At 42.9% G+C, this 12,540-nt stretch overlaps 1 protein-coding gene across 7 annotated transcripts in view; it reads right to left on the minus strand.

Moving 5' to 3' along the window:
* Nucleotides 1–12,540, minus strand: part of FERMT2 (fermitin family member 2) — a 240,951-nt gene that overhangs the window by 26,804 nt on the left and 201,607 nt on the right. For all 7 annotated transcript variants that reach the window (XR_004540114.1, XM_033951884.1, XM_033951886.1 and 4 more), the window contains 2 exons: nucleotides 3,916–4,022; nucleotides 3,566–3,787 (listed from right to left, as the gene is read on the minus strand). Coding sequence is in view for 6 of the 7 variants with exons in the window: in XM_033951884.1 (XP_033807775.1) it covers nucleotides 3,566–3,787; nucleotides 3,916–4,022 (329 nt within the window). In the remaining variant the exon portion in view is untranslated. The remainder of the gene's footprint in view (nucleotides 1–3,565; nucleotides 3,788–3,915; nucleotides 4,023–12,540) is intronic.

Here is a 12,540-nt window from a genome sequence, read left to right on the forward strand (position 1 = left end):
TACTGAAAAAGGGACAAAAGCCAGTGGTATACTAGCTTCTAGAGACCAAAAAAGTCAAAACAAAACAAAGATATGTAGATTTCTGATAGCTAAAAGTTTTTTATTTGTAAAATGCCCAAAGTAATAGTTCACTTTGCTCCTATAATGTGGAAGAAACACATGGTTTCCTCCTCTTCCTCGCTATAGTCATACGTACAGGAAACTTTTGTGACTCTCAAACTTCTGTAGCTGTGTGAATCTGAAGTTTACCTGAACTCACTCAGGACTTGTACTCTGCTGTGGGAGAAGATGCCACCAGTTGAGTCAAGCTTATGGATGGCAGAGGGAGTCTAGCCAGACAGCCATAGCATTGCGAGCTGCTGACGGGACGGGGTGGAGGCTGGTTCCATCATCTCCTGGTTTTGATTGCAGAGACACTGCCTCCTTCCTCTGCTATTAGCAGGGGCCATTTAACCAAGCCCAGCTATGGGGGCATGCTGCTGCTGCTGCCCAAGGGGAAAATCCTATAAGTTACAGAGTAGAGGGAATTTTTTTTTTTTGTCCTTGGAGGACAGCGAAAGCCTTTTCTGAATATGCTGGGAGGATAGGGGTTTGGGATTATATGTCTACCTTGACTAAAATTTGTAAGCTGCACAAAAACAGGGCCTTGTCTCTTATGTATATTTACAATATTGTTTATGCCTAGTAGTGATTTTCAGCTTATCAGTAGTAATTATGTTATTTATCTTTTTTTGCCTAAACAGTCAGGGATAGGATAGATTATTGAGTTAATTTTGTTATGATTTATTATACTGTGTGTATCTGGTTTTTTTAATTGTATTTTTGATTTAATAGTTTAAAGCAGTATGTTTTGTCACACAAACTAGAGTATGATTTTCTATAAAAAGGGTGACCTAACAAAATTCTTTCAAAGTATGAGTTATTCACAGGATACACATAGTAGAAAAGTTATTTCAGAGGCTGAGAACCACTTACTCACAGAAGTGTTTATAGTTATCAGTGGATTTTATTTTAATACCATCTGCATTAACTCAATTGTAGAATTTGCTTACATTATTAAACACAAATCCCCCAACACTACCAGGCTGTCATTACCTGTCCATATTCAAAGCCACAGGTTCAGTATTTCCAGTACATTTGAAGCTATGCTTCAATTTATAATCCTCTTCTACAACTACCTTTTAGACTTTAAACCTATGAGAGACAGCCTAATTCTTTCAATGAGAACAGGATTTTGTACTTCAGTTTCATGAACAGTTGGCTTGATGGGAAATTACACTTCTGCCAGGAAAGTTTTCATATCAAATCTTCCAATTATGCTCTTTTTTTTTTTTTTTTGCTATTACAGAAATATTACAGATTGTTGCAAATTCAGATGCAGAACCTCAAAACTAGGGTTTATTGAAATGATTTAAAAACTTGTATATACTACCTTTAACATACATAAGAATTACCTAAAAGGATTCAACTGCAGCAATAAGATGAACTGAATTTATAACTCATATGGCTACAAACAAGGATGAGTGCAATGTCAAATGTCCTTAAAATTTAACTACTGTGAAATTGGAATGGATAAGAACCTCTTAACTGCCAGCCGTTATATTGTGGTGGCTATATCTGCATAAAATTGCTCCATTATACTGAAGTCTAACTCAATCCTGCTCTTTCTGAAGCTTGCAGATTGCATTCTATGAATTCCCTTAGGGCTGCATTTCCTTCATTCCAAACTACTCCCACAACACATCAAACTTCATGCAGTTTTACACTACAGAGAAGAAAGTTTATGCACATGAAAAGACTTGGGAGGCTCTCTTACTACTCTGGATTCCTACAGCTACTCTGACACATTTACAACAGTTTGCACCCAATTGAAATCTAATCTAATTTGTTGCCACTGCTACAATCCCAAATGACCTCAGCAGTGCCAGTGATGAACACCTCCCTCCCCCCCCCCCCCTCCATGATATGCTCCTTCACCTGGACTAATAAAAGAGGACTGAACCACCCAGCACTGCAATGAGAGTCTTCTGGAAAGAGACACAGGGTTCAGTGTTTATTAAATTGCACATTTGGCCGTGCACAATTAATGTGACCCATTCGCATAACTTCATAATTTCTTTTTTGGAAAAAAGATTCTAGGTCCAATCTGCTCCACGGGGGATCTAATCTCTGAAAACAGTAGTGCAAGTAAATCTTGCAAATCTATTTAAGAGTTAAAGTTAAGCTTCCCATTTTGATTTTGGCCCTGGTGATGACAGTGCCCTGCTACTCATCATCTTTGACCATAAATTGGTGAGGTAGCTGTGATAATACTGATTAGAACATCTCCACATGCAGAATGTAAATGCTGCATATTGCAAGGAGATTAAGAACAAGCATGTGTCCAAATTTAAAAAAGCAACACAAACATGCATGCACACACATTAAGGGTGTCAGGTCAAAACCGCGGAAGACAAAGGCGCGCACCGACAACTGAGCGCAGCGCGGAGGCGCACGCCAAAGAAAATAATTGTTTTTAGGGGCTCCGATGGGGGTGTGTGAGGGGAACCCCCCACTTTACTTTATACAGATCATGCTGCGTTGTGGGGGCATTGTGGGGGGTTTAGGGGGTTGTAACCCCCCACATTTTACTGAAAACTTCACTTTTTCCCTAAAAACAGGGAAAAAGTTAAGTTTACAGTATAATGAGGGGGGTTACAACCCCCCAAACCACCCAAAACGCCGCCGCAATCTGTATTAAGTAAAGGGGGAGGCTCCCCAACAAAACCTCCCATCGGAGCCCCTAAAAACTGTCATTTTCTTCGGCGCGCACCTCCGTCTTGCGCTCAGTTGTTGGCGCTCGCCTTTGTCTTCTGCGGTTTTGTCTATGAACCCACATTAAGGCCCTGAAGTTAGGCACCTAAATTGGCAGCACCTAGCTTAATTTTTTTTTTTTTTTAATTCACATTGTTAATTGAAAACACCACCAAAAAGCATTTTAAAAAAACAATTAAAAAAATAATTAGCCAATAGGCACCTATCACCTCTCGATAAGTATCTACACTGAGGTGCCTACACGGAAAGCAGGTATGGTTACTGCAGGGTATGGGCTAGGCACCAGTATATTAGACCAAGAAAACCCTGGCTTGGTATACTGGCACCTAAGCGAGGCCAGCAGCGTGCCAGATTTTAAGAAAAGATGGGATTGGCATGTGGGATCTCTTCATGGAGGATGTTAGGGGGTGGGTCACTAGTGTGGGCAGACTGGACGGGCCGTGGCCCTTTTCTGCCGTCATTTTTTATGTTTCTATCCAGTGTCTAAGTTGATTTAGACACGATTCTACAAATGGTACTTAATTTTGATTGACATGTGGTAGGTGTTGCTTTTCTAGGCGCCAACCGAGTTGGGCACCTTTTATAGAATCTGGACCTAAGAGCAAAACTATAGGATCCAAAAGGAGAATGGAATAATTTTCAACAACAACAACAAAAAAAAGCAAGTTACTTAGAGGAATTTCAATGCAAAATAACTCATGTTGAATCATAAAAAGAATATTCAGTCAAATGTAAAGCACATATCAAATACCTGTTTGTTTTTGTACTTTTTCAGGTAGCGAGGAGACACTAAGCACTCGGGATTCATGTCTGTGGAAATCTGATCTGGAATGAATGAAGGATCTGGATTCAAATGCTGCATTTTCAAGAAAGACAGAATGTTTTGAACTTCTAGGTTATATGAGCTGTCTGCCATGGTCTTGCCCTTTGAAGCTAGCCTACAGGCTGCCATCCAGTGTGCATACTCCTTCTCCTGCACAGCAAAAAAAAAAGAAACATAAGGGGCGGGGGGGAGGCAAAAGTTGGCATCACTTAAAGTTCACCTTGTTGGAACCAAAAATGAAATAAAAGTAAACATACAGTCAACAGTAATAAGCTTACAGTGTCACAGCGAAGCCAGATTTCATTCATACCCTCTGCGACTGGAATAAGCAGTTTGATATTGAACTTCTGACCTGAGATATTAACATCAGGCGTAACCTCACACCCTGTGATAAAGAACAGGAACACCAAGTGAGAACATTTTTAGAAATGACCTTCCCTTCTGCACCCTTCTAAAATGACATTAAGATGTGTTATAATTATCTGTTGGAGTATGCAAAACAAGAGGAAAAAAGGGATTTAAACATCCAAAATCAAGCTTTGCATACACAATTGAAATATTACAGTACACCGACACACTGCTTTCATTTAATAAGATAGTTCAGTGGGCTAGTGTTGAGACAGCCATCAGAATGGCCACAATAACAGAGGAGACTGGACAGTAGAGAGCTGCACGGGAACGGGGACGACGGGAATCCTGTGGCACCCGCGGGCATCCCGCGGGTTCCCCCTTCGGGTCACGGGGATCCCGAGGGGACGCCCCCTAGGGTCGCGGGGATCCTGCGGGGCTGGATGTACGGGTGGAGACGGGTGGGATTTCTGTCCCCGCGCAACTCTCTACTGGACAGCCAGGTACAGATGTGCTGGTGTTGTGGCTATTTGGATTATTATGGGAAAGTGTGACTGTATTTAGGAGGGAAGGATGCTGGACGTTAAGGAGAGCTTGCAATGAAGAAAGGCAATAACGTGTTGGATCAAGAATGGTGGTCTTGGTCTACAGTACTCTCCTGATATTCGCGGGGGTTACGTTCTTGGGGTGACCGCAAATGTTGAAAAACCATGAATATCGGAAGAGTATTGTAATCGGCACTCTCCCTCCTCCTCCTCCTCTCTTGCTCCGGCCCTGCCCATTTTGTTTGGGGGTTTTCTGGAGCTCAGCACCCCCTGCCTTTGCCCTCGACCCGAGCTATGCCGCTTACCTGGTCACGGTTGCCTTAGTCGGCAGCACCGTGCATGAGAGGGAGACAGCTGTTACTATGGAGTCCAGGAGCTGCACTGTATACGGAACCACAAAGGTTTACTGTAGTTGCTGCGAAAGTGTTAGTTGGCAATATGAGCCCCTTCCTGTGATGCCACAAGAGCCGGGCCAGGTCTCCCAGAGGAGGAAGAACAAGTGCAACATCAATCTTTCACTTCCTGCCTTCGCCCCCAGCCCGAGCTGCACTGCTTACCTGCTCGCGGTTGCCTTAGTCAGCGGCGCCGCGCACGAGCAGGGAGACAGATGCAAAAGCAAACCCCGGAATCTGCATGCGGGGACCGCAAAGGATGGGACAATGCACCAGAGAGTGGGAGAGGGGCTGAGCTGTTACTACAGATCAATTATGAAAGGAGATTTTTTTTAAAGAACCCCCCCCCCCCCCCGCAAATTACTGAGTCCGCAAATCCAGAACCGCGAATTCGCAAGGGTTTACTGTATGTCTGGCAGCTGCAAATTTAAGAATCTGCTATACTGCTAAAACTGAGCAAGAAGAACTAAGCGGTTTACAGACTAAAATGAAAGAAGAAACGAACACCATCAAAATGCTGGGAAAGATCCACATTCACATCAACCAAGAAAATTAGACGAGGAAACACTAGCAATTGACAATCATCCTAATACAAGGGATGTGTTATAGAATAGAAAGATGTAGGCAGAGTAGACCGGTGTTGGAGAATTAATCTCACAACTCATAGGTCTGGGCAAAAAGCCATGTTTTTATAGCAACTTTGAAACTTTAAGGAAGAGATGGTATGAATAGATAAAGGAAAGATGTTTCAGGTAATTAGCAATAGAAAATAGAATGTTTTGTGCCTTGTGGCCTCCAGTTGCACTTGTCTGGGGGCCTGGGAGCACCAAACATTGGTCATTTAGAGCAGTGTTTCTGAACTCAGTCCTGGAGTACCCTCTTGCCAGTCAGGTTTTCAGGATATCCACATTGAATTTGCATAAACTTGACTTGCATACACTGCCTCCATTACATGCAAATGTCTTTCATGCATATTCACTGACTGGCAAGAGGGTACTCCAGGACCGAGTTGAGAAACACTGCTCTAAATGACCAATGTTTGGTGCTCCCAGGCCCCAGCCAAGTGCAACTGGAGTTGAGAAACACCGATTTAGAGAACACAGAGCCCTAACTGAATAGGTTGGACAAATAGTCAGGCTCACCAAAACGAAAAGCCTTAAAATGTAACCGATTCTTTGCTTTACTGGTAAGCTAGTGATGCAACTGTCACATGATCATAGCAATGTGCCTTGCAAAGAAGTCTAATAGCAGCATTCTAAATGTTTGAAGTTTCTTCAAGGTAGAACTGAATAAATCAACATATAACACAATACAATAATCAATATGGGACAATATGTTTGTAAATCACCTAGAAATATTTTAATAGACTGGTATAAATATAATAAATGAAAAATATTGTATATCCTGGGCAATGTGGATAGGAATAAATAGTCAGACTAGATGAGTCTGCCAGTCTTTCTTGCTTTTTACATCTATGTTATTTTGACTTGGTAGTATACCAAGGATGATACAGTGGGGGCAGTCCCCACCTGTGTGCAGATCATAAGGGGGTGGGGCTCCATTCCTTTCCCCACACTGCAGCCTGGCATGTTTGGGCTGCCAGCAGCGTCAGCCAGCAGAACATACTGCCTTTGGTAGCCCAGAATCTTTTCCTCTGCGGGGACAGGAAACTGAAGGAGGGGGAGGGGGAAGAAATGCTGCATCTTACTGGGGGCAGGGGAGGGAGAGGGAAGGCTATGGAAAGGAAGGGAGATGAGCGATATGCCAGACTATGGGAGGAAGGGAAGGGAAGGAGAGGAGATGCTAGAGCAGGGGTCTCAAAGTCCCTCCTTGAGGGCTGCAATCCAGTCGGGTTTTCAGGATTTCCCCAATGAATATGCATGAGATCTATGTACATGCACTGCTTTCAATGCATTTTCATTGGGGAAATCCTGAAAACCTGACTGGATTGCGGCCCTCAAGGAGGGACTTTGAAATCCCTGCGCTAGAGCATAGAGGGGAAGTTCAACAGTATGTGAGGGAGGAAGGGAGGGAAAGATGGAAGGAGACAAGAGATGCCAGACCATGGGATAGGGTGGGAAGAAAGGAGAGATGCCAGAGCATGGGGGGAGGTAGTGAAGCTAGAGAGGGGAAAAGATGGAATGAATCATATAAAAAGAGAAGGGGCACAGGCTGGATGGGAAAGAGGAGTGGGCAGATGCGGGATGGAAAGGAGAGTGTGAAGATGAGGAAAGCAGAAACTACAGATGACAAAAGAAGAGAAGAAATATATTTTTCTTTATGACAGAGTAGTATTGTAACTACACTGATGTTTATAAATAGAAAATGGAAATAAGGTGATCTTTTTTATTGGACTATATATTTTTGACTAATTCTCGGAGACCAAAACCCCCTTCCTCAGATCAGGACAGGATATCATAATAGCAGTATACTGACTGACCTGAGGAAGGAGGTGCCTTGGAAAGCTAGCTGAAAAATGTATTAGTCCAACATAATCTTTTATTTTCTATTTTTTGTTTTATTTCTATTTGTTAATTGGTGACTGTAAATTTGAAAAAAATGACATTTTGCATAGTATTAGGGGACATGAATCACGATTTTTGTGGTGTTGCATTGTATGCAGAGTCTGGTTTCTTAGTGGTTCAGTTTAACTTGTCTACCTATTTCGTAGCAAACGGTAGCCCTTAATCCGGTAGCCTGGCAACAAGCTAGCACCCTGTAGCCTGGCAAAATCATTGTAGCCTTGCATACCTACTGCAGCAATCTTAGACTAGAAACTGGTATTTGCAAACTGTAACCTCAGCATTGTGTGACTAATAATTTTGCCAACCATCCTGTCGCCTGAGAAACTTAATAGCCTGGACACTCTCTGTACAGCCAGCCACGTACTGTTTAGCTAGACAGGCCCTACCATGGCACGACCTAACTTTCAGCAATTTACGGTACTGCTCTTACTCTACCTAATCAGTATCAGAATCTGCACATCCGACCCTCTTTACGCGAACCCTATCCCAGTTCACTATACCACTTACCGCGCAACCAATCCCAAACACCCCACTTTCAGACACCATACCTTACATGATCATCCACCCCTAAACCCCCCCCCCACCAGAGACCTACTAAGCCTCGCACCAATAAACAACGATCTCTAAAAAATGTAGCCTATCCCCATCACTTCCCCACTGACCACACCAACTACCAGAACCTTCAAGGCTACTACCTGAACATAAGATCAATGAGGAACAAATCCTTACTGATCAAAGATTGGCTGAATGAATCTAACCCAGACCTTGTTCTACTCACAGAAACCTGGTTGTTATCAGACGATGACATAATTATCAAAGACTGCCTTCCCCCAGGCTTCAAGATTCTATCCCTTGCCAGATCCTGGGGAAGGGGAGGAGAATTAGCAATAATATTTGGAGACCACTTAAATTGCACTGTTCGGAGTTCCAAATCCTCCCCTAACCTAGAATTACTATCGGTCTCACTAACTTCAAAGTCCCTAGCCTCCCCCCTGACCATCACCCTATTCTATGTCCCACCCAAAAAATGGAAACTAGCCAAAGAAGACTTCGCGGAATTCCTACTGACTAACTCATTAGCAAATCCTTACAACCTATTATGTGGTGACATCAATATTCACTTAGAGCTAACAGACCAACCAGAAACATCTGACTTTTTGTCACTCATCTCCCAACTCAGATACTTCATACCCCCTCCAATCAGAACTCACCTAAGAGGCCATCAGCTGGACCTGGTGACATTCTCCACCAATACGCCAACCCACCCTAAATTCCATTGGAATCAGGATACCTGGACAGACTCCCTATGGTCCGATCACAGACTTTGTAACTTCTCCATTGATTACTAACAACCCTCTTACAAAAATAACAAAAGAACCAAAAAAACTCACACTACTAGAGGGAAGATCGACCCTGAAGAATTCTGGTCCCGCTATGAGACTATCAAAAACCAAAACGAAGAAACAGAACTATTCATGACCTCCTGGATCAAAGACAGCACTAACATCCTAGATGAAATAGCCCCCTTAAAATCCCGCAGAATCAGATCCTCAAATCTAGAAGGCTGGTTCGACGCAGAGTTGCTACTAATAAAAAAGGACCTAAGAAAATCAGAAAGACTATGGATTAAGTCCAGTACCCAGGAGCACAGAGTTGCCTGGAGACTAAAACTCAAAAACTATAAAAACCTCACCAAGGAGAAACGAAAAGACTTTTATGCCCGCAAAATTGGTAACATCTCCACCAACAGTAAAAACCTTTTTAAACTGGTCAACGACCTCTACAACCTCGAGACACTCATCGACAACCATGAAGAACCCACTTTATCCTCCGACACCCTAGCAGATTTCTTTAATTCCAAAGTACAAAATCTAAGATCTTCGATAACATCCTCAACCAATCCCCATGGAAACTTTCCTATACTCGTAGACTCCGACACATCTAAACCTGACTCTGGATCCAGAACGAACCTAAGCTGGAACCACTTTACTACCATCGACTGGCAAACCTTCAATAAATATTACAATAAATACACCAAAGCCTTCTGCAGACTGGACACCTGCCCCCCAAACATCATGAAAACTGCACCAACTCATTTCAAAGCCAATATGTTGGCATGGATAAACAGTTCACTATCCACAGGAAATTTCCCGGCAGAACAAGGCCATATAATAATAACCCCTATTATAAAAAACACAAAAGAGCCACTCAACACCCCGTCTAACTACAGACCAATTGCGAGCATCCCGCTGTTCACCAAAATAGCTGAAGGGCTAGTTAATGCCGAAATCACCACATACCTAGAAAAATTCAGTATCTTAAATGACAACTAATCAGGCTTCCGCCAGGACTACAGCACCGAGACCATCACTGCCGCTCTACTCGACCACCTTCATTCACTTTTCAGCCAGGGCACTAGCGCCTTGATAGTACAACTTGATCTTAGCAGTGCATTCGACCTCGTAGACCACTCCATCCTCCTAGACTGCCTTGCCTACATCGGCATCTCTGGCCAAGTCCTCAATTGGTTCAGCGGATTTCTAAAAAATAGATCATACAGGGTATTCAAGAATGACTCCCTCTCATACAGCTGGGATAATGCCTGTGGGGTCCCACAGGGCTCCCCCCTCTCCCACACCCTGTTTAACATCTACCTCACCTCCCTGGGAAACCTCCTGCAAAACCTCAAGCTCAAATTCTTCATCTACGCAGATGACATTACAATAGTCATCCCACTAACCAGCTTCACTCCAGAGTTGCTCACCTCTCTTTCAAGCTCACTTACTCAGATAGAACTCTGGATGCTATCCCACAGACTAAAATTAAATTCTGACAAAACCAAATTCTTCCTAGCTACCCCCAACGACAAAATCAAAGACACCACAATCCAAGTGAAAGGTATGGCCTTCCCCATCGAACAAACCTTAAAAGTATTGGGAGTCACCCTAGACAAACATCTATCCCTGGAAAAACATACTGATATCACGGTCAGGAAATGCATTTCAGTTCTTTGGAAACTACGCACCATAAAAAAATACTTCGACGACACCTCATTCCGCCTGTTGACTCAATCCTCCATTCTCAGCATCCTAGACTACTGCAACATCATTTATCTGGCCACCACGAAGAAAACCATCAGGAGACTGAAACTTATCCAGAACACCGCCATTCGCCTTATATTTGGCTTAAACAAATGGGACCACATCACCCCTTTTTACCACAAACTACATTGGCTACCCCTTGAATCTAGAATCCTATTCAAGTTCGCGTGCTTCTGTTACAAAACTGTCTTTGGGCTATCTCCAAGCTACCTCACCCCTCATTTCATCCTGAACTGCAACAAAAAGAACTCCCGCAGAATCAATCTTTTCGCCTTCCCCTCCCTAAAACTTTGTCACCTCAAAAGGTTCTTCGACAAAACCTTCGCCTTCCAGGCAGCCAAACAGAACACTTGGCTTGCCCAAATTCTGCTCAAGGCCCACTCCTACCTTGATTTCCGAAAAACACTCAAAACGCATTTATTCCACGCTCAATATCCCTAATCCCATCTCTTCCATTTCTCTCTCCCCTCCCTCAAACGACCCAACTCTCCCGGTCCCCTCCCCCCTCTTTTGACCTCCCCCATCTCACTAACTCCAATGACCTACTCATTCCCCCCCCCTCGCATGCCCATCTTTATCACCTCATTGCCTGTAATTATGATCAACTGTAACCATGATCAATTGTAATTTCTTGTTAATTTTGTTCCAATACCTTCTTTACTTGTAAAGATAGTTTATTGTAATTTCTTATTAAGTTTTGTTTAATTGATGTGAACCGCCTAGAACTCCCTGGGTATGGCGGTATACAAAAATAAAGTTATTATTATTATTATTTCTATTTTTAGTTTATGGTTACTTATGTGTTCATGAAAAAGATATGGTCCACTGTTAGCATAGATTGTGCAGTATCAATCTATATTAATCTGGATTGTTTAGTTTTACAATGGGTATACTGATTGTCTAGTGCTCACTGCACTGTTTAAGATGCAGCCTTTTCATAGATACCCTCTTGTGCGACTTGTGGATTATTACTAAAAATAAATTTTTCATATAGAGGAGGAGGTATGTTAAAAAAATGACTGGCCCCGAGTGTCAAATCTACAAGGTACATCACTGTCTTGACTAGGACGCAGGAATATTTATTTGTACTCATCAAGAAAATTCTAGCTTATGTCGATTACATAATTTTTACTTACAAGCACTTTTGAACATGAGAATAAATCTCTGCAATTCCGTGACAGAACCATACAGAGCTAAGTTCAAAAATGTCACAAATAAACTTCTCACTTTATGTATGGGAGAGAGAGAATTCAGGGCTGTCACTGCAGGAAAAACTACACCTCTCTTCCCTATCAGGCTCACCTGTTTGTGGATCCAGACTTAGAAAAGGGCAGCACAGTATGCCCAGTCTCCTAAACTTGGTGCCTAGGATGGTCCAGGCATGACCAGACCTTGTACAATACAATTTGTGACCACAGCAGCCTTTCCATTAGGCACACCAGGTGCTTGCCTAGAGTAGTGGAGTAGAAGGAGAACAGCACTTTAAACCTGCAGGAACCACAGTGTGGAGTCTTTCAGCTCCAATAAAAAGTTTGCAATGCAGCAAAGGCCAGGATGCTACAGAGCTAGTGTGGGCCTATGCTCAAGACCCACCTGTGCCTGATGGATCTAGGGTGGCCGTAGCAGGTGGATAGTAAAGGGAGAGAAGAGGCTGGGTTGGGAAGAAGAGATAATGAACTATAGGGGAGGAGGGAGAATGGCTAAAGGTTCTACTGCAGCATCAGATAGATACCCTTGAACTGGCCATGAATTAGTCAATACAGACCAATCAGATTTGGCGAGTCAATTATTTATTTATTTAATTTTATAGCCTGTCCTCCCCAGGAGCCCAGAACATGTTACAAGGATATGTGCACAGAAGTTTTCAGGCTATGGGGAAACTAGGAACACACATGCCTTAGTGAATCTAAGCGTAGACAAACTATATAAAGTCTCAGAATGGTATCTACATGGCTGTAGTAGATAAGAGCGCAGTATTGGCCAACAGATTCA

The sequence above is a fragment of the Geotrypetes seraphini genome, chromosome 7 (genome assembly GCF_902459505.1).
Source record: "Geotrypetes seraphini chromosome 7, aGeoSer1.1, whole genome shotgun sequence".
Classification (NCBI taxonomy): domain Eukaryota; kingdom Metazoa; phylum Chordata; class Amphibia; order Gymnophiona; family Dermophiidae; genus Geotrypetes; species Geotrypetes seraphini.